Source organism: Pterocles gutturalis, unplaced genomic scaffold (assembly GCF_000699245.1).
Source record: "Pterocles gutturalis isolate BGI_N339 unplaced genomic scaffold, ASM69924v1 scaffold2531, whole genome shotgun sequence".
Lineage (NCBI taxonomy): Eukaryota > Metazoa > Chordata > Aves > Pterocliformes > Pteroclidae > Pterocles > Pterocles gutturalis.
The window spans coordinates 146,192-172,021 of NW_010105374.1; the positions used below are offsets into that span (position 1 = coordinate 146,192).

The 25,830-nt window shown below is 36.3% G+C and overlaps 1 protein-coding gene across 1 annotated transcript in view; it reads left to right on the forward strand.

Moving 5' to 3' along the window:
• Positions 1-25,830, forward strand: part of ST18 (suppression of tumorigenicity 18, zinc finger) — a 160,164-nt gene that overhangs the window by 91,010 nt on the left and 43,324 nt on the right. Inside the window, exons 3-6 of the mRNA XM_010087365.1 lie at positions 1,271-1,377; positions 7,743-7,797; positions 9,499-9,529; positions 23,187-23,377. Of these exons, the coding sequence (XP_010085667.1) occupies positions 1,271-1,377; positions 7,743-7,797; positions 9,499-9,529; positions 23,187-23,377 (384 nt within the window). The remainder of the gene's footprint in view (positions 1-1,270; positions 1,378-7,742; positions 7,798-9,498; positions 9,530-23,186; positions 23,378-25,830) is intronic.

Here is a 25,830-nt window from a genome sequence, read left to right on the forward strand (position 1 = left end):
GAGGATAAACAATATCTTTTTCCAGCAACATATTGGCTAGAAAATTGCTTTAAAAATCTTTTCAGTATTGGGCTGTTTTGCTCTGGGTTTTCTCCCTTCTTTATCATCTTGCGGCTGTTGGCTGTTTTGTTATTTGATAAAAGCTTATTTTAATTAAAAGTTATTGATGGGATGCAACTCATATTCTATCTATTGGGACTTAAGCAGAAATTAGTCACTCAATAAACTCTAGCTTCCCTGAAAATCTGGTTAGAATGAGCCTTTCCAACTTCAGACATGTAGCATTGTAAATTGTACTGACAAAACTCCGTCAGGTATAATTCAATTAGCAGTTAAAGTTTCACCTTTGGGTTCCAAAAGTTTATCTGCAGACTTTGTCATAATTGGAACACCTTGAATGAATAGACCTATTTCACTAAATACGCTGGACACCATTTTAAAAAGTCCTCGAAATTGGAAGTGATAGTAAAATTTTTGTATTTTGGTCGCTACTGGAAGGAGTGATACTAAAATAGAGCCTTCCCATAACAACTGCTCATGACCACATTTTCCCAGATTGCAAGTGCCTACAACTTTAAATGTTCAAAGGGTTTGAGTATTCGCTATTTCTAAATACACGGCCCTCAATATTGTACACTCAGTTATAAACTTCTGCAGCTTTTCTTCCCTTGCTGTTACTGTTGATTTAGTGGGAGTTTCCCCACAGAAAGGAATGAAACTTGAGCACAGAGAAATGTCAAGGATTTCCTTCAGTTTACTTGTGAGAACATATGTATCGGTCTGCCAAACTTTAAACTCTGATATGCAAAATCAGAAAAAAATAAAACTGAGGCTTTTTCTGCCATTATTAAAATATTTTAGAGTGCTTTTCATTTATTTCACATCATGTACTGCACCATCCTACTCAGTCAAACAGGTTCTGACGCAATAAAAACTTTTGAGTAAGGATTTCTATGTATAGAAACTGTGGATTTTTGTCTGTGTAAGAAGAAATTTTTTTCTCAGAGAAAATCTATTTCATAAGCTATCTGAGAGGGCATCAACAATATGAAGAAAGTACCATAACAAAAGAAAAATTACTGCTCTTTCTACCTCTTAGAGACATCCCTGATGCTTCTATATCACATCTTTGAAAAACCGCACAACAAAACAATGCACCTGGATTATTTGTCCATTTGATTTAAACAGTGTCCTGTTTCATCTACGTTTTATCTAGCATAGCTGGCTTTTGGTTTTCTTCTTTTGTGTTTTGTTTTTGGTTTTTTTTCAGAGTATGAATTTCAGGATTATCTATTAAATGAGAAAAAGCATCCTGGGCTGAGTGACAAATTTGGTCCTTTGGAATCTGCACATATTTTCACCTGGAAACGCGCAAAGGTGGGATAATTTATCTACAAAAATAAATTTGCATCAAAATGTTTTCTATATTAGTACTAGAATGCTGTGTGGTTTCGTGTGTAGTGTCTCATGCACTATTGCTATTTGTCTCGTATAGCATCTGCTGTTTTAAGAACAGCAGCCTTCAACAGTCAGGTATAACAATATTGAACTATTGGAAAAGATAAAAATTTTTCTACATGCCTAGAAATTCTAGGTTTTGAGTTTCAGTACTACACTCAGCATTACATACTGACAGGAACACAGCTATCTTTGAATATGATAGTTGTAATCCACTGCTTAAATTTAATTTGTGAGGGATAGCTTACTTGTGGGTAAGTTGTTTGGGGTTTTTTGTTGTTTGTTTTTGGTTAGGTTTTTTTTTGTTGTTTTTTTTTTTTAGATAATGCTTATTGAGTTTTTTTAACTATATAGCACTTGGGTGAGATAAAAACTTTGGTGCATTTGTAAAAGATCTCAAGGTGTCAAAGCATTTTTCTCTTTTTGAATATTAATGCTTTCTCTCTTCTAAAAAAATATATTTAGTACATAATAGCCCAGGAAATAGTGACAAGACATTGAACTACATCAAAAATAAAAATCCAGGCAAAAAACCTCCTGAAAGTAAGATCACACATCAGCTTGTGGTGAGCTACATTTCAGCACGGTAGACTATATAATTTTGCTCTAAATTTAAAAAGCTAGCAGTTGCCCCTTAATTTCATAAAGCTGTGACTCTGCCCTCTGAAGCCTTGGTGAAGCAGACTAATAGAAATACTTGGCAAACGTTGGTTACCTAAGGGAATAATAGAACTATTTGCTGTAGTCGTTTGGCAAAAGGACATAAACATATGGCTTTCGTTTATATTCAGCACCGCCAGTTGTGCAAAGTTGCATGGGTGAAGAATACAACAGCAGTGACAACTCAGAAATCAGAAGGGAAAATCCAAATAAATCATCCTCATTACAAAGCTATTCAAGCTTGCTTCTGATTTAAGGTTTATTTTGTAGCTGCGTATTTTCAAGTAGTGACTTCAGTATTGAAAACATCTTCTTCTGAAAAATTTGTATACCATTCAACCCCATGGTATAATGAAAAATTGTTGATGATTTCTATGTGTTGTAAATATGCTTTGAAGTTTGCGTTCAGTAGATGTACTGATTTATTTGAATTCCTTGGAAATTAATACATCTGAACAAATTATCTCCATGTTATTCAACTTTCTCCTAGAGAAATCAGGAATAGAATTCTGTAAACGAAAGCAAAAGTTTCAAAAACAAAGATGAGATCACTCCTTGGTTAAGAATAATCAAAATCACAAAACAAGGCATGTTTTCAGTGTTTAAGAATACTTACTTTAAAAAATATTTTTTCTGCTTCCTGGCCATCAATATGTTATTAAAAAAAAAAAAAAAAAAAAGAGAGAGAGAGAGGGAGAGAAGAAGAAGAAATGTTCAAATGTTCAAGAAATGTTCCTAAAAATTTTGTCTTTGGATTTTGGATTTTTTTAGTGCCCAGTATTTCTCACCGTCAGTCTGCTATCCATACTTCATATTAAGAAAAGCTATCATAGAGCGTCAGAAAGTTGCAGTTAACACAGATATACAGACACCCAGCCAAACAGTGCTCCATACTTCTGGGCAGACTGTAGGAAATCTTGGTTTCCTATTTGTTTTTTTAAAAACTTTTTTTCTTTCTGAAAATATTCCCTTCTTCGATGAGTTACTGAAAAGAAACATTAAAATATGAGTACCAAATGCACTGAGAAACTTTGAAGTCTGTGGCTTGTGTTTGAGACTTGAGGATGGATTTGTGCACCTTAAAAATCATTGAGGGGTTTTGTTGTTTTGTTGTTTTGTTTTCTGGTTAAATTCATTAGTCTAATGACAAATGTAGCTGTTGCCTCTATACAAACTTAAGTAGTTTACAAATTGAAAATTGTAGAGAAAAGCCACTCTTTTTTCAGACCTCTCAAAATCAGTTAAGGTTTGTCCTAGAGAAGTTGTTTGCCAAGTTTCATGTTGAAAATCAGATGTAACTTTCAGTTGGAAAATCACAATGAAATATCAGCTTTTGCACTTCTTACCTCTGGGTAAAGGGGTGATTTCTTTTCCTCTAGCTACTTACACAACAATAAACATACTGCCGCCCCAGGAGTGTGAAACCCACTCCAGAAAAGTCATGCTTGTGCAAAGATTACAATAGAAATTAGTGCACAGCTCCTACATTAGCTCTTTCCAGGAGGTGCATTTCACTTTTACCTGTGTCAGCTACGTTGGCTTTCCCAAGTTAATAGTTTATTTCACAGCAATGTGCTGTGAAACTGTCTTACCAAGATAGTACTAGCTATTTGATTTCTGAAATTCAGAATTAAAATGTGCAAGTAAACTGAAATTGTTGTTGTCATTATTATTATTATTACTATTATTGTCATTTATTGCACATGTCCTGTTTTCAGCTGTTAGTCAGATTCTTGGATCCTGTTATAACATCAGTGCATTGCACACGTGCACAGATAGACTCCAGGCACACAAAAACCCACACTCAGAGCCAAATCCTGATTCTCTCACTCCGGGAAGTATTTCCAGGTGCTGCTCTCCAGTCCCCTGACTGCAGTGGGATGGTACAAGCAGAAGAAATAACATTTGGTTTCTGCAGCCAGGAACTCTGAGATAGTTTACTCAGAAAGTGTAATTGCTGCATTTCCACTGGTATATTCATCTGAAGAAATGTGAATACCCTGTAGCGGTCACGTAGCGACTTATTCCAGTTTCAGCCAAGCAGAATTTGTAGTATCTTCGATGAGTCCAGTCAGTTTTCTAGGATCTAGTTATTGACTTACCTTTAAGTCTCAACCAACATTGAAGGGAAGGCGGAGGGAGGATCATATTGAAATTCCTGAAGTCAAACAGAAATATTACATAAATAAAGCAACTCAAAAGCAGGCATTTATTTCTTAGCCTGCTTGCCTAGTGATTTCAGACTACATAGCTGCTCCTGCTCCGTCGCTGTGTTTCTGGCTGTATCTCTCGCTATGAGAGTCTATTTTGAATCCATGAGCTAGCTTCAGCTAACTTTGAGAAGAGATTGTTTAGATGGGTTTAAAACCCATCAAATCAGAGAATCTCGGTCTAAAACACAAAGATAAAGTGATATGAATTCCACCATTCACTTGTCATTATTTTTGTGAATCTTGCCATTTAAAAAATATGGGACTGCAATAAAAATTTTCCTGGCAAGTGCTTAGATGCTATCCTGATGGTCCTGATCGCTAAAAAATTAGTAGTAAGACATTATGTGAGGATTTTGTGCAGACACAACCATTGCATTTATCCCTTATGGCTCCTTGTCTCCAGACAATGCATGTACTGCGAGGGAGGGCTGACTATCCCTGGATTTGGGATCATGAAGTACCTTCCAGAATCCATCCCATCGTTACAGTACATAGCAGTAACAAGATATGACACCTTGACAACAATCACCTCTAAAAACTTTGAATGACACTTCTCACTTAGAGTTTAATCCTTTTATTGTTCCATGGGTGATTTAAAAGTTTGAATCCTTCTTGCTGACCATCTGTGGCAGTAATTTCGTGTAGATAAAAATCAGAAGTGAGAAACTTTGTTCACTTTTTATCAGTATCAGGCAGTCTCTGAAAGAACTATCAAAGCCAAAGTTATTACATTTAAATTTTGAGCAAGAGAGGGCTTCAAAGATTTCACAGTTTTATTGAGTTACTTTTGTATCATTTTCAAGTTAATGCATGGGACTTCTTGTAAGTTGAGGGTTTTTTATGCAACACTGACCTGATGGTTATTTTAATATGTCATATACACCAGGCTTAATAGTTCTATAAATTTTAGATTTGAGTTGATTAAGCATCTTTCATAGTTTCAAATTTTTACAAGGAAAAAAAATCAATAGAAAAATCACCTGCATTGATTTTCTTGTTGGTTTTCACTCATTGTGCAGTTTTTAAATATTCATTACCACGCAACGTTCTATTTAGACCAAAGTGACTGCTGTTCAGTAGAAGCAGTGGACACTTTTCGTTTCATAATTAAAAGAGCAGCACTGTGATTGGTGTGGTATTTATGATGAAATAATGACAAAGGAGTACCAGTGGTTTTAATAGTTTTAGCTTACAGGAGCTGTTGTTAATTTTGTCTGTAGAGTTGCAGGTGAAATAATGCACAGTGGATAAATAGTCTATATTGGTTTAACTGAACATAATATATAGTGTGTTCTGGAGTTGTTTGTCTCAATAGACTATAGTAATCAAAAGTAATGAACCTATTATGTGCAGGACCTTGGAGAGCATAGAATGGCAGTAAAAGTGTGGCACATAAAAGGTTTATTAAAGGAAATTAAAGTCCATCATTGCCACACCTGCTCCCCTATTATAAGTCTATGGCAGGGCAGTGCCTTCAATCACAACTCAGCATCAGAGAACAGAGCCATGTTTCCCATTACCATTACAGTCACATTGCAAAAACTCATTCTCCAGGTTTTAAGGACAGTAACAAGTAAAGGCTGCCATCAGCCCCACTACGTAAACACAAGCCACTTATGTTCCTTCCCTGCTAATAATCAACATCAGATGTAAATTTAAACAGAGAAAATATATCATCATCTGGCTTGGAGATGCATTTCAATCAATTTAGACTTTCATTTCAGATATCACTAACCTGTGTTCTAGAATTACACTTCTTCAGGTACATGAATATTCTTTTTGAATGCTTGTGTTGTCTCCTGAAAATAGGTATTTTGATTCCAGTAGGTGTATATAATGTGTAACGATATACAACAATAAACAGGAAAAAAAAATTAGATAAATACTTTTTCTTCCCTAGAAAGGCTGACTTTACTCTTTTTCTTTCTCAGGTCAATCTTGTCATATTCTGCAATGTTCTTTCAGATAAGACCTTCAAAGCATCTCAGTTATCTGAGTCATGTAAAGCTAAAAATAAAGCATCCTCAGATATTCAAACTCTATAAATGGCAAAAGGCTTCTTGTATCTTCCCTTAGTCAGTCAAATCAGTTCTGCTGATCCTCAGAAAGGACGAGTGAAACAATATGCAGGATCTTCTGTTGACATGGGTTTTTATCTTGCAACCTTTTGCAGGGAAAGATGCAAGGCATAGGCAACTTCTGTCACCCATAGAATGTACTTACCTGTTGCCCAGCACATTCTATAAATCAGATGTTGGTGTCTGCATTTATTCCTGCATAATGATCTGCAGAAGCACACCGGAGTTGCTTTGTCTACAGCATGTTTGATCATCACTATTTTACAAATAGGGAAACTGAGATTCAAAGCATAGATAGTAAGAGGCTACCATAGACTGAAGAAGAATTGCAGAGTACGTGATATTTTGCCTAGATAAAAATTCCCCATAAGGGTCTTCTTTACATAGAAATGAGAGTTACTTTTAGAAAGGAGTTTTCTACCCTGGACATGGTCAAAATTACACTGCCGTGTGATCTACCGTATGTCACTACAGGTCTCCACACCACAACGTGAAACCTTAATCCCTTTGAATTTCAGGGGTTTGTAGTCAAATCCGTGGATTGAAAACCTGCCCCTACAATTACGGGTCTGGGCCAGATCCAAGACCAGAAGGTGCATACTTCCAGTGCTGGTTTAGAGGTAACCAAAAGTGTCATGAGAACAGCTGATCTTGAAAGGTCTCACTTATTTCAGTTAGAAATCTTAGGCAACAGATGAATTTATAGGGGGTTGGATTTTTTTGGCTATTTGGGGTTTCCTCATATGAAAACAAACCTGGATACTATGTTCTCCCAAAAAACCTCATACATATCTGTAATTGTCTCTTTAACCAAAACTTCTGTAAGAAGCAGTTGATTGAGAGGTGAAGTATTTCAAAGCTGTACATGGGCAAGTGTGCACATTCAAGCAAGAGGGCTTCACTTTTTAAGGATGAAGCTATCGGAAATGCAGGTTCTAACACAGCTGTTACAACGGAGAGCGTTTGTAGGCACTGTGGCTGTCTGGGACCTCTTCTTCCAGGAGGTGGATGCTGAAAGAAGCAGTCACAGAACATTGCTGTTTCTAGCCTGTGCCTTCAGCTAACACCTGTGGACTTCGTCATTAAACCTTACAGAGTCACTCATAACCATCACTTTATTAAACAAATCTGTATCATTAAAGGTACCTCCTAGGTATTTACCAGATATTCACAGATGGCTTTTTATCTCTTTGACAAGATTAATAAGGCATGATTATTCTTCTTTCTATTACTGTCTAGCCTTTGGAAATGTGAAAAAGCATTGGAGACTTTTTTTTTTTTTTTCTCTCAATGGTAAAAGGAATGAATTAAAGACTTTGTGTTAATATTACAGATGGATGCAGATGGGGAAAATAAAAAGCTGCGCACACGCTCAAAAGGGATCAAGGGTGAGTTAGCAAGCACGATCCACGACCCTGTGTCCAGCATACCATGAAATACGATAGTTCCTGTGCACAGTCCCTGATGTGCAGTAAGAGAGTGTGTAGCTTCCTTAGGGCTGCTTTTTTAAATCAAGGCAGGACACAGGCTGCTGGCATTAAGAGGCATGATGTTATTAGCTATGGTTTAAAGAAAAGCAGAAAAAAAATCTACTGTATGCTGTTTTCTTTGAGCTATTTCTCAAAGAAAATGAATTTTAATCTCTTTATTGTGCAAAGATTTTCCATAGGGAGTAGATCTAGATAACTTTGGATGGATGCTTTCAAAATAATGTACAAAACTTTGTCTCAGCCAACAGAATGTTTTTCTGCCTAATGCCGTAAATTATATTTAAATTAGCTGCCTAAATTGTCCAGAAGTAAATTTACTTTAATCAAAAGTTTCAGGTGTATGTGGCAGAGAACCCTTTGATTTTTTTAAGTCCTGGTGCTTGTGTTTCAATTTGCAAAGTTATGACATCGTTGTGTTTTCCAGCTATTCTTCTCTTTTTGTAAGAAACGGATGGAAATGCAGCACCGAGAGATAAACAGGCCCTTAATCGTCTCAACATCTGGAAAACATGTTTGAATAGCAATACAGTCCTTCCAGGAAAATAACTTTTTATTTTAATAATGAGTGAAAAATGGAAATACGTAAAAATAAATGTCAAAGTTTTGCCGTCCCTGTGAGTATTTTTGCTTATGACCATTTTCAGAGGTGCTAAGCACCCATCCTTTGCTATCATTTTAGTGGGAGATGTGCGCTCTCAGGACTGTGCAAAACAGACTGGTTGGTTTCATTGTCCCAACTCAGTAGTTCTGGGTCGCAGCTGTTGTGCCTCCAGCTTCAAGTTGTGGTCAGAATGAAAAATGTGATATCAAATTTTGACCAATCCCTCAGTAATGTTCTGGAAATTAGTGTAAAACTCTTATGTACTTCAAAAGTACCAGAACAGAGGACTCGACCAAAGTTGTTGAATAGGGAAGTTATTCACACCTCAGCATTAGAGCGTGTCTTCTCTGTTGGTCAGGACTGTGAGTTAAAACAGTCTGGCTGGCTTAGCAGACATTAATTGCATTTAAGAGGGGATTCATACCATTTTCACTCAAAAAGATAACATATTTTTAAAACTTAGAGATTTTCTTTTACTATATTTTTTATACACGTGCACTTACATTGACAGGAATTAATAGATCAGGAACATTTTCCCAGAAGTGGAAACAACAAAAGTTGCCTGTGCAACTTAGAACCTTAGAACCACCAACTTAGAACCACCTGTTGGCTTTGACAATGTGTTATGTATCCTTGTGTGGGCAGGTATTTGTAAACACCAGCCTTTGTCATTCCCAAATCGATTTAAAATTCAGAAAAAAGCAGAGGTTTGTCATTCTATTTGCAACAAAAACTACTGCTTTCTCTTTTATTTTTACTTATTTTTCTTGTTCCACTGAACTTCATTCTCTAGGTTTTATGCATCCTGGAATAACTGTAAGAATTTTATGTTCAGTTAACATTTTCAACTAGTAGCTACAGTCCTGTGGTTAGCATGCAATAATCACCTGTGTTTTGATAGCTGCTCCTTTGACATCACAGATAGACAGGTGCAAGGTTGCAGAAAGCACAAGGCTGGAAGTGTAAACTAATTCATTCTTTCCTGCTTTTATTAACAGTTCAAGTGGACTCTATAGCTCAAGAGCTCAGGTAAGAACACACATTGTTTATTTTTTTCAGTTTAATTTTGTCATTACATTGATAAATTCATACTAAAGGTATTGCTAGAAAATAGAGAATCCAGCAAATGATGTACTATGTCGATATTTAGCATAGATCTGACAAAGAGTACTTGATGCAGCTTAACTTTTTAAATATACTAAAAAGAAAAGCAAAATGTTAGCATTAATTATGCAAGTATAATTAAAAGTAATACAAAGTGGGGAGGACTGTGATATGCTGTCTTTATCTTCAGCCTGTGTAAAAAGAGTATAGTTTCTGATTAGTCTTCAGTCTTCTTTTCCCTGTAATAAATATTGTAGTATTTTAGCATCCATACATTCTAAGAGATATTAGCCTTTATAAAGTTTTGTTAGACAATTTTTATAAAACTGGTAGTCTCTGTATACTACTGTGATTTTTAAATGCACTAATGGCTCATTCTTCCTCAAGTGCTTGTTGAGGTTATATATTTTATTGAAGTAGCAGAGAGTACACACTTTTCAAATTTGCATAAAGCATGGCAGTCCATTCAAAACCATAATTTTTACAAGGATATTTCAGATCACAAATAATCTAACAAAATTTTAACATTGCTCCTTTAATCTTCCTAATGTGTGTATCAACTCCTAATTAGTCTGAAAGCTTTGAACAAACTCTGGAAAGACTGGTACGTTATTCAGTACCAAATCTTCAGAAAATAATACATACCATCAAATTCAAGCTTTCTCTGGGAAAGTTCACTCTTCATGTGCCCCAAGATAAATATATGCAGGTATTTGCAAATTGTTATCAATGAAAATTGCAATGGACAACAGACAACTTTTTTTGCGAAAACTCTTAATTTATTTTGCCTACACTCACTTTTCATCACATGCTACTGAGCTCCTTTCTTAAGCGCAGCAGGCATCTGGAGTATGTGCTTGTGGGTTCATCCATCTGGGGAACAGAAACATCATCATGTGATTTATTTGATCAATTAAAATGCCACTTTCTATTAATATAATACAATACTTATATACATACAATATTTCAAACTTTCATTTTATAATAAAACTTTGGAAATTATAAGCTTCCTCTAGATATTCCATGAACAGAAGTGGAGGCTAACTTCTTAGATAAATTGTTCCTGGTGTCACTCATCCAGCTCTACTGTGAACCTCATTTTTCTGTATAGCTTCAGTTTCCAGAGATTTAGTGCTTCTCCTTTTTCCTCTGTGCGTCCCTAATTCATCCACCAGAAGGATGCATTAATCCGAAGAGGCAGTCATCCAAAAATGAGGATGGTCCATGTGTTCCTAAGAGAAAAATTTTTGAAAAATAGAGGATGTGCAAGTTTCTGCAACATCAGGGAAGCTGTAATTTATGCATTATCAATTATTATAGCTTTTTGCAAGCAATTTTGCTTTTCCCTGTTAAATACATGCTATCTTAGGAACTACTGTGCAACAGATTACTCCCTCTGTCAGAGGTGTGGAGTACTTCCATAAAGAAACATGCATTGGTTTAAAACAGCGATCTAAACAGACAACGAAGCCATTGCCCACTCCTTAACTTGGTGTTTGTAATTTCTACAGTACCAAATTCCATACCTGGTATCTCTGCAGTCAAGTGGCTTTACTGGCATACAAGTCAGGTGATCACCTTTTATGAATCTATTTGTTTATGAAAAACTAGAGGAAGAGAGGCAGGGGCTGCCTTTTGGAAACGTAGCCTACAAACTGCACTCCTATTACTCATCCACATATTATTATGGAAAAACTACTGAACATTCCTCAGGAATTAAAGACTGAAATAGTCTGTTGTGTTCCCTGGATACAGATATTGAAACCACTGTCTTTTCTGACCAAGGTTCTAAATGCTATGTTGGCTGAGAAATTTAAATCCATGCTTAATTAATTTCCCCTTTTCCCCTGGCTTACCCTATCTGACAAAGCACTTTTGCACTCCTTTCTGAGTTTCTGTTACAAAGTGCCTTGGGATACTTCTACATGAAAGGCACTACATAAGCTTACATGCTCATATTGTATTATTATTAGTTTCGTAACATTGATTGGTTCTAGAGTATTTGTTAGCCTTTTCTTCTTCTGCAAGTTGTGGTTCACAAAACTAGAGAATGGAATAAACGAGAAGAAAACAAAGAGCTGCAAATACCAATTAGATTAAATAATGCATGAAAATTTCTCTCTTCTAAAATTCAGGGGTTACATTCTTGCTTAATGGAGTTCAATGCTAAAAAATCTACTGAGTTCAAGACAGACAAGATTTCACTCAGAAATGGTTTTGCTGTCATCCATCTTTTCCTGACAAACAGGACCATCGTTCTGCATAAAAGTGTGTTTTCAGAAAAACATCACCTTAAAGGCCAAGTTGGGGTTTATTTTTTTCTGTTTAGTAACATAACTAAAATTTCTCTTGCACTGCACTGAGTTTTCAGAGGACAGTACTTTTTTTCCCAGATACTGACCACCTATACACAACTCCTATTTAAGTGGCAAACTTGCAATAATTTAATGTAATTATATGCCTTAAGGAATCCCAACTTTCAATATCATATAATTATTTTTCTTTATACATTGATATTTTTAACACTGCTGTGTTATTAGTTCAGATTTATAGGAATTTTTTTTTACTATATCTGCTGTATATGCTATAGTGATGAAGTAGAACATGCAAACCTTAATGCGTCCTTCAAAACAGAACTGTTTCTCCTTCCAGCTTTGTACAACATGGTATAATTTTTCATTTAGGAATGTAGTTCTGTGGTTATTTCATTGGTAGTTAAACTACCTACAGGAAGACATGAATCTTTCATCATAAACGTAGCAAAACCCGGTATGTGGTAGAAGTGAGTGCTGAAGCCAGGAGATATCTGTCCTGTACATTCAAGTTTGAATCTAACACCTTTTGGGCATAACAGCTCTGTTGCATCCATCTTCTGCAAGAAGCAGAAAGAAGACGTCTTCTCTGAGATGATTTAGTCGTGGACTACTGAAAGAACTAGGACCTTCAGCTGCGTTCAGTATTAGAATGAAAACCAAAGGGAAGTGAGGAACGTTGGTGTGATATATTCTCATTACTGTGTTCTATTTAACAGATGGGATACAGTACGATGAACCATCTGTAGGTTATGGAGTGGCATCTGGGTCAGCACAGGGAAGAACAAATTGGATTGATCCAAGCATGGGGTTACAAAAGTGTAGATCAGTTTGGCTAAGTCTGTATCTGAATAGAAAGGGTACCTTTTCTGGGTTAGATACAGGTGAAACCAAGTCTTTCTGACTTCTGTCACTAATGGTTACTGAAGACTCCACAAGGCACTGGTGTTTGAAGTCATGGAGAACAGTTCTGCTCTTTCATGGAAATAGTTACACTTCCCCTTACTCTCTGTAGTGTTGGATCACTTCTTCAAAAGGACCATGTCTTCAAAAGTAAGGAAAGTCACTTTTTCTCTGGAACTCTTGTTACAGATGTTGTGAGATATTTTAGATAGTCAGTAGATATTCAGAGAGGTTGAAGTGTTCAGTGTGAATGTATAGGGATATGAGTACCTTGAATGTTTAAGCAGATAGAGAAGTAATAGAGCAAAGCTGTCTGGATGTCTCTTTGATAGAAGGAGTAACTGGACACTTCACCCTTTACTACTGTCTCTTGATTAGGAGGGCGAGAAACCAGCAAAGCAACCCTGCAATCAATGGTACTGAAGTATTTCAGAAGGTTTATGTTACAAACGTGCATTCCTTAACTTTGTCCAAAATGTTTAAGAAGTATGCCGACACAGGTAACAGTACTGACAGCATACTGCAAAGCATTTTTCTAACTGAAGTAGTTATTACTTATTCTACAATGATTAATATTTTGCTAGTTTCCTTTAAGTACTGGTAGATGATATGCATTCAACTATATCTGAACTCTAGTATCAGACAGTAACGGAATGAAGGTAGACAGTTTGGTAGATAGAAAGTGATTTGGTCACTCAGGAAAATTTCATGGCTTGAATGAAGAGAGCTGTGCATGCCTAGCTGCATTTGGAAAGGAATGATTCACTGTTAACTCTTTTTTCTGAGCTTCATAAGATAAGCAGATTTTTAAGAAATATTTGTGTGAAAAGTGCATGTGAGTGGGCTAAGGCTTGCATAAACTGTTTGGAACTGGTGAATAGAGAACATAAAATAATTTTTATTTTCATTAAAATGTCATTCTTTGAATGAAATTATAAAAGGTAGTAAGAACATCCACTCTTAAAAATATTGTCATTGTTTCTGTGAAGAGAAATAATACCATATGGTTCTGGGTGACCCCAGGTAATGACTTTAACATTTTGCAGGTAACCCTGAGGTTGACAGTTATTTGATTTAAATATTTAGCAAACTGTTCTGAAAAACCATTAAGATGGTTGAAATAGGAACTTTATCTCATACTCCATTTGAGACACCTGTGGTTGGAGTTGTTAATTATGATGAATCATTTCCCTAATTCATGTAGATATTAAAACCTTTTGATCCATGCACTGTGATCTCTGCCTTTTCCTTCTGGATGTATTTAGAACATTTTAAAGTTTTATTTCATGGTCAGATTTCCATTGCAGTTTGCTGTACTTGATACTTTATGTGCATTTGCTTTATAGGTGACTTTTATAGCTTTCGTCAATAACAAATGCATTAGATAAGTTTCTAGCATATTATGGGCCTCTTTTAAGGTCTGCTATGTTCATTTCTAGCAAACATCTGCAGTCTGGGTGTCTCTTTTCTCTTTGCTATTTTATTTGATTGTGGTTTTACACCTTTTCTACGTAAAACCCCTATTTAATATATTTTAAAAACCAGCAATGATTAGTTAGCTTCAACGCTTCTCTGCAATGCTGGTTATATAACATATGTCAAATCCACAGCACTTGTGGCTGCTAGACTGGCAGATAGTTATTTGCAGATTTTTCTACCTAAGAGTTTGTTGCATCTTATAATGTTCCTTGATGTGAACTAAAACTTATATGTTATTTAATATATGACAAGAGTCACCGTCTTCCCCATCACAACTTCTGTGTTTGTCACCACACAGTAAATGTTATCCTCCCTACACAGGAATTTAGGGTTGCATACGTGTTAATGCCTTCTGCTGGGTGACAGAACGCATCAGAACATTATAGCCCCAAATTGTTGTTTTCTCTTATGGTAGATACTTTCTCTGTCGATGACCGTAAGCTATATAGAGCTCAAAATGCCAACCAGTGACTTCTGTCTCATATATATCAATCATGAGTTAAATATTATAGCTGGCTGAATTACTCTGTCTGACTGACGTCAAGGGTGGATTCAGCCAAGCAAAAGCAAGCCAAAGCAGACTGCAGACAGCCTGGAGATAGCAACGAAAGGAAAAGAATGCAGTCATGGGACCTCCTGCTACATTAAAGGGAGGTACTGGCTCCTGACAATAAATTGCTTATAGTCCCATTGTCTGATGTCAAAAAAAAATAAAAATAAAAGCTTCTCTTCTTTACATCTTCTCTAACCAGACTGTAGATACCAGTATGCTTTCTATTTAAGCATTTACTGGTGTTAGCAGGCTGACCACTCACGTGAAAGGCTTTCTGGATGCAAAGGTTGTGTGGATGATCTGTAGATTTGCCTAGAAACTTAATCCATTCTAAGCCAAATTCTTGGCTTGGGTCCCACTGGAATTTGTTGACCTACTGAACCTGGACAGATTGAGTGAGTAAATGAAAAAGAGGCTCGGGAGGCAGTATTTGGCCCAGATCTTGGGCATTCATTCATATTACTGGGTTTGAGAACTTCTTGAACCCCACACAATAAAAATCAAGTTTTGTCCAAACTGGTTTTACTAAAAATAACTTACCTGTTACGAAAGGGTCCAAATATGCAACTCTAGCTATGCACAGGTCTTGAGCTACGAGGCATAGAACGACACCATGAAGAAGTCATCCGTTTCATTGACCTAGTATTTCAGTTAGAGGGTTTATGTGCATTATTTTTCATATGACCTGAATATCCTTATGTTCCTACAAGCCTGTAAACTGAAAACAAGAAAACCAGAGAAAAGAATTTAAATCTGTGCGGTCCTTCTCAGTTGTCTTTCCTGAGGGAACAACACTGTTACAATAGTAAACTAAAGTTACAAAAAGGAAAAAAAAAAGAAAAAAAAAAAGAAAAAAAGCCATTTCATGAGCCTATTGCAGCCTGAAATCATTGTCCTTTAGCCTCAGGCATCACAGGGAGCTTGAGGCACGGGTAGATTTCACCATAATGAACTACATGCCTTTTCCTATGTTATTCCTGATTTACCATTGCTCCACTCTTTTTCCATGCTTCTTTTTATTTGCTCAATCATTTCACAGTCCAGTTGTTCTTTTTTTTGGTCAGGTGGCCTATAACATTTAGTTTACTGTCTGAAACATCTCCAAGCTCAGTACATAATGACTCAACACCATTACCCAATTCTCCCCAGCCTCTTCTTATGGGGGCTAATAAATCCTCTTTCACCAACGAGGTTATGGCAGCTCCTTTGTTTTTCTTATGTCTTTTTTAAATAAAATACATCTTCTAATATCATGCTCCAGCCAGCTTTCAGTTATGATACCATATTTTCTCCATGTTATTATCTGTCTGGTTCTGTTCCTTTTTTGCTGGCTAAACGTTTCATTTGCGTATATAGACAAACACTTTAATACCCCCAAGTTACTGAGCTTATTTTTCTCTATGTTAGTGTTCATAAACATGAATTTCCCTTTTATCTGTCTTCCCACCTATGCCCCATGTGTATTCCTTTCATCTTGGTTCAGCCCTAGATTGAACTTCTCACAACTCTGGCATTTTAAGGAAAGAGCATTGCCTGTGTATGGCAGTAAATTTTTATATTTGCAGAAAGCCCTTTGACCCTGGAATTATTGCTACAGTGCACAGGAGAAGCCTCTGTCCCTTTCACAGATACAACTTGTAAGCTAAGTGTAGGGGTTTATTAGAAAGGAGTGAAATGCATTTTTTGTCTTGTGTGGGATATTAAAAAATTAGAAACAGTCAGATTTTCTTTAATCATCATTGGAGTAAGCTATGCTAGTTCTGAGTTTCTATTATAGCCACTTCACCAGGTCTAAATGATGATAAATCTTTTTCAACACATTTAATGGGTTTAAGTTATTCCAATTTTAATGCTTAAAAATGTTGATGGAAGGAAATTACTGTTACCTGATTAATTGTCTCCAAAAAGTTTTTTAGGAATTCCCAGATAGAGATATTTTCCAGACTATTTTTCACCACGTAGGCTGAATCTATCATGGAGTCCAAATGTGGTCAATTGTCTAAAAGTTACTATGGCTCAGCTTACTCCACAAAATACAAGAAAACGTTAATGGCAGTAACTCTGACTCCATGTTAGCAATCAGGGAAAATATATATTTATCTTCTTGTCAGTGGTGAGAACTCAGCAGTCCTTCCCAGGACTGGCGTGCCAAATTTCACCTGTAAAATCTCACACCAGAGTTCTGTTAACAAATGGTCTTTTTTAATATTTTCACATAAAGCCATAAGTTTTCTTTGTCATAATGTTTGAATATTTTTAATGCTTATAAGAGTTATTTAAAAGTATTATAAATAATTTTTTTTTCTGGTTTAACTCAATCTTAAATTGCCAATGAACTGTAGCTCAACCCTTGATTATAATTTTCTCAGTTGTATGGTCTTGCTCCTTGAAGTTCTTCAGCTAGTTACTGTGTTGCCACCTATAAATTGTAAAGCAAGCAGTTGCTTCTGGACATGTGCAATTTCCCCACACTTGACAATTCACATATCTTTCTCAATTTTACTTTTTTAGATGGGTAGAAGTAATTTCATTTAACTCCTGCTCCAGCATGTTCCACTATTCAGGGAGAAATTCATGGACATACAAAACGTCTGTAAGCATACTTTCATTCCCCACTGAGTAGAAAAATATTTGGAAATGGGAACTATACTCCAGGATGGAGCATTAGAATACAGCGTTGTAGAAAATGTGAGAATGCATGTAGTCCATACAACAGACAAGACAGAAGGTATTGTAAAACTTACAGATCTTTTTAAGAATGAGAGTTGAAGGGTGCAGAAATGAGGTGAAGTCATTAGAGCCTTCTCTTGAATTTCCGTTCGCACTGATGAGAAGCATCTCATCAAATATCATCCTTAAAGAAAAAAAAAAGAAATCCTTACTTAATACACAATATTCTTTATGCACTTTGAAAGACTTTGCTTAGTTTTGCATCTAGCACCTACACAGATTTTAGAACAGAATGCAGTAAAGAAAATTGTTGTTTGTCATTTTTCCAAGCACATAAATCTTGTAGATATTATATTCCAGTATCCATGGTCCAAAGTGATGCAATTTACTTTCTTCCTTTTTAGAAAACATTCTTCTCTCTCTATGTAAAAAATCCGTGACTAATCCATGTCTTTTAAAAGTAGCTTTTATCTAGTTTTCTGAATCTAGTATTTGTCTTTGTGTACAGTTAGAATATGTAAATTCTTTCATATTCACTAAGAAACTTCATGGCATTGGAAACACCACCCTAGTCCTTGCAGACCTGATTGATGTGGATTTTCAGTCTTTCTGTGAAGACTCCAACTTCTGGCTGTGATACGGTGTCTTAATACCTTCTTTCTGTCTCTTCTCACTCTCGCTTCCACTGAGCTATAAAATTTGGACTCTTTGCAAACAAGGAGGGTTTGTTAAGGAAATGGGCTATAAATCTGGCTGTCTTAACCTGAAGACAAAGCAAACAATTGAGTCATAGTCACTCTCTATCTTCCTCCCCAACCACTGTTGTCCATCTGAAGTTGCTGTAATTAACAGCACTCATTTGGGGTTTCAATTGCAGTGATCAGATCACCTATGCTCTCTTTGGACTCCGACATTCCAGCTCCTTTCATGAGGCTATGGCATTCGTGGCTGATGTAAACAATAACATCAGTGTCATTTCAAGTGACACGCCATCCATCCTAGGAGCAGATCATCCTCTTTCTGTACTCATTGCTAGCAACTTCTCCTGTCCATCATCAGCTTATGAGGAGCTCAGGATTTTTCTCTGATTTTGGGGGATCAGATACATTCAGCTATAGTCTATGCCTTAGAGAACAAGGTGACATAGAAGAGGACTAAGGTGGAGAGACATTCTGAATTTCTGTTCCTTTTATCTGCGTCTTTTATCTAACCTGATCAAGGCCTAAAGCATCTGGCAACATCTTTAATCACAATGTGATTGAGGAGTATCTAGGCTAACTTTCTTCTTGTAACAACTGGTGTGAAGTTAAACGGTTCTGCAGATCAGAAGATGATCTCTCCTTTAATTGTAATTCAACAGTCTAACTTACTTTTGTAGTATAGTTAAGCAAACAGTCAAAAATTCAGATTGAATTTAAATATTCAAGAATTTAAAATTATTTTCTCCACAAACGGAAATATTCCATTAATTATTCCTCCACAAACTCACATAAGGAATGGGCTCCTTAAATAGTGTTAGACAATAAATGTAAGTGCCTTCATGTTCAAAGATGTTTATTTTCTCTCTTGAAGCTAAGGAATGTATATGAGATGCAGTGTGTTCTGTTCTTATTATTTTACATGGCATCCGTCACAGGCATTAGTAAACACCAGCTGTCAGGCTGAACATACCTGTGGTTTTACCCACTATGGCAATTCTTCACTCTTTTATCATGCTTTACCAGTCTGCAGGCTGCTGTGAGTAAGGAAAATATCCCCAGAGATCTGGAAGTCTTGAAAACAGATTAACAACAAAAAATCCTTGCTGGCTACAAAGTGGTTAAAGGTTGGGTTAAAGGATTGACAAAACCATCACTTAGAAGAACTAATTACAAAAAAATGTGAGCATGAAAATTTTTGTCAGTAGGAAAAGCTGTATGTGGTTAGGACTGCTTAAAACCTCTTTTGATGCATTGCTTTGCATTAAGGAGCCAAAGTACCATTCTCCCTGTATACTTCCAGTGTCTGCCCACACCATCCAAGATACATTCTGAGCAGAAACCAAGGAAAGAGAAGGATCCAGTAAATCCAAAAAATTATTTAAGTATGAAATACATATGCAAGATGTATTGTGGGGTTTTTTCAACACATGCAACCAGGTCTTACATGTCTTCGATTTTGTAACCTCTTGGCTTGCACTATGACAACCAACACAAGACTGGTTCTGGTAACTGAGTAATTGACTAAAAAAATAATAATAAAAAATTTACTCATTATAGATAGTACTAAAAAGAATCATTGTCATAAAATTTAAGTACAGTTGAACTGGGAAAAAAACCCAAACATGTATGGGCTTTGGGCTCATAACAAAAAGAGCTTCTTCTGTTTTATGAGCCTCAGATTACCAAATAACCTTGACAGCTGAATCAGTGTTCCATGACAACAAGCAGGCCATTGATAAATAGCAACAAAACTATTAGATGTTGAATTTATGAGATGAGTAATAGAGAAGCTAAATTATAGGTTTACCATTTGACAAACTACAGCTTGACAAATCTGTGCTAACGTTCATGTGTGTGTGTGCACGAATGTGCATAAGCAAAAGAGAGTAGAAACTTTTTAAGTGAAAGGTGAATTTGACATGCCATGAATGTTACAAAGGCACAAATACCTTCTTTCCATAGTAGTTAAAATTCCCAGTGTCCATTATCAAACACTTAATAAACCATGTGTAAGTACTTGAAAAAACTACTGCTTGTGAAGTTGTTTTTCTGGTTTTATTTTTGTTTTTACTTTCAAGCACTGTAAGACAGAAAAGAACAGAAATTGTTGGTAAATGGTAGATCTTTAAACTGGCTCTTGTAAACTAATAGATTCCAGCTGAAACTCAAACCCAGCAGTTTAAAAAGTCATGTACAAAAGCAAGAGTATATTCTGCTGGAGCTGAAATATCTCTTCTCAGTCTATGGAGAGCAATTTGCACTTCCTAGGAAAGAAAGGACAACTGTGTGTTGTCATCTTCCTGTGATCGGAGTGGAAGGAGTCAGGAATGAAGTAAAATTACTTAGAGTTGAAGCTTATGTATTCACTTATTTTAAAATGATGGGAACTATAGGGGAAATCTGGGTAAGTGGCCACTTGCATATAGAAAAAGATCCGATAAGGACAAGCTAATGCATCAGTCTTTCACGGAGGAGAAAATTTCTAACATGAGCAATGTGCTTCCAGGCAGATTTATGGGCCTCCTGTCCTGACACTGGTGGGATTCTTGTGCTCTCATTTCCCAGAGCAAATCTGCAGGTGGCAGGTGGGAGTGGTGCCCCCGTGCTGGTCCCGACTGTGGTCTGCTACCACCTGAGTTGGGCTATCTGTCACAGTTGTGGTGAAAACCCAATATGTTTAATAGATGTTGTGCCAGCCCACAGTGGTGGGCTTATAACATCATGTTACTAAAAAAAGGCTGTACTTGGGGAGCAAGCGTACAGCAATCCAACCATCTTACCATGTTTTCCTTTAACTTGACTGGAAGATATACACAATAGTCAGACAAATTACAGCATTAAAGCTGAAAAGCTAGATGAAGTTCTGTGACCTGTGTTGCACAGGAGGGCACACTAGATGGTCTAATTGGATCTTCTGTCCTGAAAATCTATTAATTATGTTTGTGTAAGAAACACCTGTAGCTTCGCCAAAAGAGAATTAAACACTGGAAATTCATCTTGTCTTAAACACTCTCACAGTAGCTACTGCAGGTAAACTTGACAAATAAATGAGAAAGATCAAAAGCAAACCTAGAGAAGGTTCTGGTTGGTAAGAACAATTGTGTGTGAAGCGTTTGGAAACATTTGTCATTTATTTAAATTTCCTGAAACAACATGAATAGTATGAACTGCCATTCACAAATACAAATTAAGAAACTCTTGATTGTAGTGTCTTTGAAATATATTATGCATATTTGTCCATACTACATCCATCCCCGACATCTGTTATATGGGCATCATTTCCAAGGGGATGCTTATACCATTGTGATTCTGACCTTTAACACGATATTCATGTTATCTTCTGTTGATAAACAGAGAAACAACCCATAAGTCATAATATATTCAACTACAGCAGGTGCTTACCATCCAGTATTCCTGATGCCCATAACATTTTAGCTTTCAGAAGATCAAGAATATCCACTGTGTTTAAGGTGCATATGGTAGAATTTTAACATTCCCCTTAAAATGCAGATCTTCGTATTTCTATGTCCTTCACGTTTGTGATGATGGCTTGCCAAAAAGGTACTTAGCCAAAAATGGGTATTTTTTTTTTTTTAAGAAAAACCTCAAGTTAGTCATATGCTTTCATCCAAAACAATCAGAACCTGAGCCAATTTAGTGCACATAAGATACCTTGGAAGGATTAATTTATGTTGTTGAGCTTGTAATATGTGTAACCAATAGGAGTTCTCTGCATACATGGATTTTTTGTAAATCCTGCAGCTAAGTCAGTGAGCCAGATGCACAATCCAACACCTACGGGCATCCTGTAGATTTGTAATGCACCCTGGGGGTGTCTAAGGTCAAGAAACCATTGAGTGGATTACACAGATTCATATGTGTAGTTTTTTCATCTCTGACAGATATAATATGAGCACTATTATTCCTACTACATAAATTTCTTACAATACTGTGTGTGAGGGAATAATGCAATCATGGCAAATCACTTACACAAAAAGTTATAAAAAGAAGGCTGAAGGTTCAGGCCACCTTAGTGATGTGTCGTATGATGTAACATCCACGTGCCATACAGATCAGCTGCATGGTAGAAAAGGCTTTGCTAAATATCTGGAGAAGCAAATTAATATCCAGATCAACATGTGGATCTTACAGTAGCAGAAAGAAGTATATTAAATTTGCTAAAAAACTTCTTCTTTAAAATACTGTCCTCTCTTCTCATGTCGGTCATGTGAAAGTTAGGCATTTCCAGGGGATGGCTCACCCTGTTTGTCGGATAGATCTAGTTTTAAGTGGGATGAATTGCCCTCTGGAAGAGCCCTTCTCCAGAGTCTATATAGAGACATGAGAAGAACTAGGTATGGAGTTAATGAAATTAAACCAATGCTTGGGACTGAGATTGAAAGAGTGACCTGTATTGCCAATTTTTCAAGGTACAGTGTATTTCACACAGGTTTTATGTTGTTAAACTCAAGATGCGTAATTGGATATCCATACTGGTGTAAAGGTAATGGAGCCAAAGGCTCAGGATATCGTAGTATAACTGGTGGTATATTTTTCCCCTTAGCTGTTTCTTTGGATTATCAACCCAGACTACAATTTTGTTCATCCTTTCCTGGGTGTATTTATTTTACTGCAGAGCAGGGTTTAGATTAGCATATGCTTCTTTAGGATTAAGGACATTGGGTTATGGGTTTTTTGGTTTTGTCTTCCTCCTCATTCCTCTTCCCCTAAACAGATTTTGTCAGCAGTGAAAAGAAATGAGACTTGCCTCTGCCCTGAACTTCGAGTACATGAGCTAAAAATAAGTATCCACGCTGCTTGCTGAAACTGCAAGCCAATTAGTATTTTGTCAGCCTTCACTTTTATACTTAGAATTAAACTAGAGGATGGTGATTTTTTTCTTAAACAGTTTGCCCCTCACTTCTTCCACTCTTTTCTTTGTCATTGCCAATTGATCATTGCAGTGCCTACAAATGCTCCATGGCTAAGAAGAGAAAAGCCGAAGAACAGATATCAGGTGTTCCCGTCAACAAAAGGAAGTCCCTGTTAATGAAACCCCGCCACTACAGCCCCAGCTTGGAATGCAAAGAAGAAAATGAAGAGAGGATGAATTTACAGAAAGAGATCAGTGTCCTGGAAAGCAGCTCAACCCCAGGTAGCTGTGCAGTGTGGCTCCGCTTCAACCTGAATTCCACAGGAAGGGAGATGCGAAACTATTTTCAAAGAGGATGCAGAATGTGTTTGACTTCTAACAGAGTCGGAGTGGTGCATTTCTGTCTAGGTTTAACCATCATACTTCCAATTATTTTGTACAAGAACTCCTCCTGGAGTCTAGTAAATTCTTTGTGGGTCACACAGAGACACTACTGCAGCAGGTCAGATATGGAGCAGCATCTGCTTCTCCACTGGCTCTATCAAAGAGCAAGGTTAAGCCCACCACTGAGAAAAATACATTTATGAAGAGCAGATTTTCACTGGAATATATAGAGCTCTTAGGAAGGAAAAAAAAAAAAAAACGCTTAGCAAAACATTGTTGGCTTTAACATTTAGAAAAGCAATTTCATGCATGTGACTGCTATGTGTGTTCTATTTAACACGATTATTAGACTCAGCACTTTTATACTTGTAATTCCAACTCTACTAAGCCAAACATGTCCAACAATTTATAGAAACTTCTACAACATGTATGCTGGAAAATATGGAAGAGGATGGGGATATAGAAAGACATAGCTACAGTATGTCTTTATTATTGCTCTTTCTTTCTATTATATACATTTATATACATTCAAGATGAACAAAAAAATCAAACTAAATTGTCACATATTTCTTTAAGAAGTCCTACACAAATCATTAATCAGGCAAGTGAAAAGATATCAGTGGAATGCATGCTGAATTTTTTTAAAGGGAAGAGTCATGAGTAGATACCAAATGTCAATATAAAGCAATGTGATCCAGCACCAAGAAATAAATAATCATAAATGTTATGAAAACAGAATGAACTTATATTCCACTCGGTTGCTGGTTGCTACAGGAGTTTTAAGATAATTTAATTTCTTATCAGGTATTTTGGAGGGACAGGGTACTAGATAATCTCATCCAGGCTCCCTTTCACACAAACGGTTGGACCAGATGATCTTTCAAGGTCCATTCCAAGCTGGGCTGTTCTATAATTCTATGATGAACTGAGGAATTTATATCTTTAGCCACTCTAAATAGAATTTCCTTAAAAACCAAAAGAATACCCTAAAATTTTATACATATGAATACTATACATAAAACACATTGAAGAAGGTGAATGTCTTTGAAATTAAAGGGTCAAATACTGTCTCTACTGAAATCAGTGGAGATCTTCAGTCAAAAGAAATAAACCACTTGATTTCAAAAACAATTATTTGGTAACAGTGAGATTTCTCCCAAACTTCTTGTGTCAGTGATAATACAACCTAACCCTTTTGCATTAATTGTGCCAGCTACAAAACAAATTTCAGCTAAAGCATACAGCTGGTCTGGGTGTGTAGGTTTATTTGTAATTTCTTGGTGTGCTATTGCTCATTTTATTATGAACTCATGATTCTTGCCTGTTGATCAGTTAATGCTTCAGTTCATGGATTGATGTAACTGTAAACTAAGCTGAGTTTTGATTATTTTTAAAGTAAATTTACAGCTTGTAGAAGTGAAAAGCAAAGCTGGGACAGCTGAGCCATTAAGACTGGTTCAACAACAAATTTTTAAACATTGCATTTAAAACCTGTTGATTATTTAAGGAGCAAAAATCTGTTATCATGCATTGACATTATTTTTCATCCTTCACACAGAAAAATAACTGAAAAGACCTGGTACTGTTATCAAGTTTTGTTCGATTTGGTTTGTTTTGAAGGGTGGGAGATTTCTTTTAAAACTAGAATTTCTTACTTTTTTAAGTGACCCACTTATGGGATCCTGTTATTTTCCAAAAAGCAGAAGAGCAAACAATAAAAGTCCATTTTTCTAAAGTTGGTTACGCAGCCAAATCATCATTCTTATTTCTTGAGACATGGAAAGACAGCAGACTTCTTTATTCAGAGTACTGCAGTGTGTGTGGTACTAGACCAGCTGCTAAAAAGTTATGCTAAGGTTTACTGATTCATTTTTTTTAACACAACTTTATACACACAGTGCACAAGGCCGCCTCTCCCTGCATGAGTCCAATTTTCTGAAGAAGAATAAGAATTAATCAATATTTTCTTTTAGCATATAACAAACAGTTGAACTAAACAATTATGTAAACTGGAAATGACCCAAAATGCTAACAGTTTGGCAGCAGTAAAGTGAAATGCATTGTGGTGCACATGTGCATTTTTGTCCCCCTTTTCCCCTCCACAATAATCTGCACTTAATAGGAATATTTTAAACTATGTAGCTAAGCAACAGAGGTAATTGTTGCTTTCTAGAGCTTTTGTTAGGCACTCTAACACAGCCCAAATATGCATAATTAGGTATAATGTCTATAAATCATTATTGTACACATGTGGGTAGTTAAGTGGATTGAGAGAATAGTTCAATGAATTGGACATATTCACTGAAAATGCTTTTTATTTGTTTTCTGTAGTTCATAATACTTTAAAATTA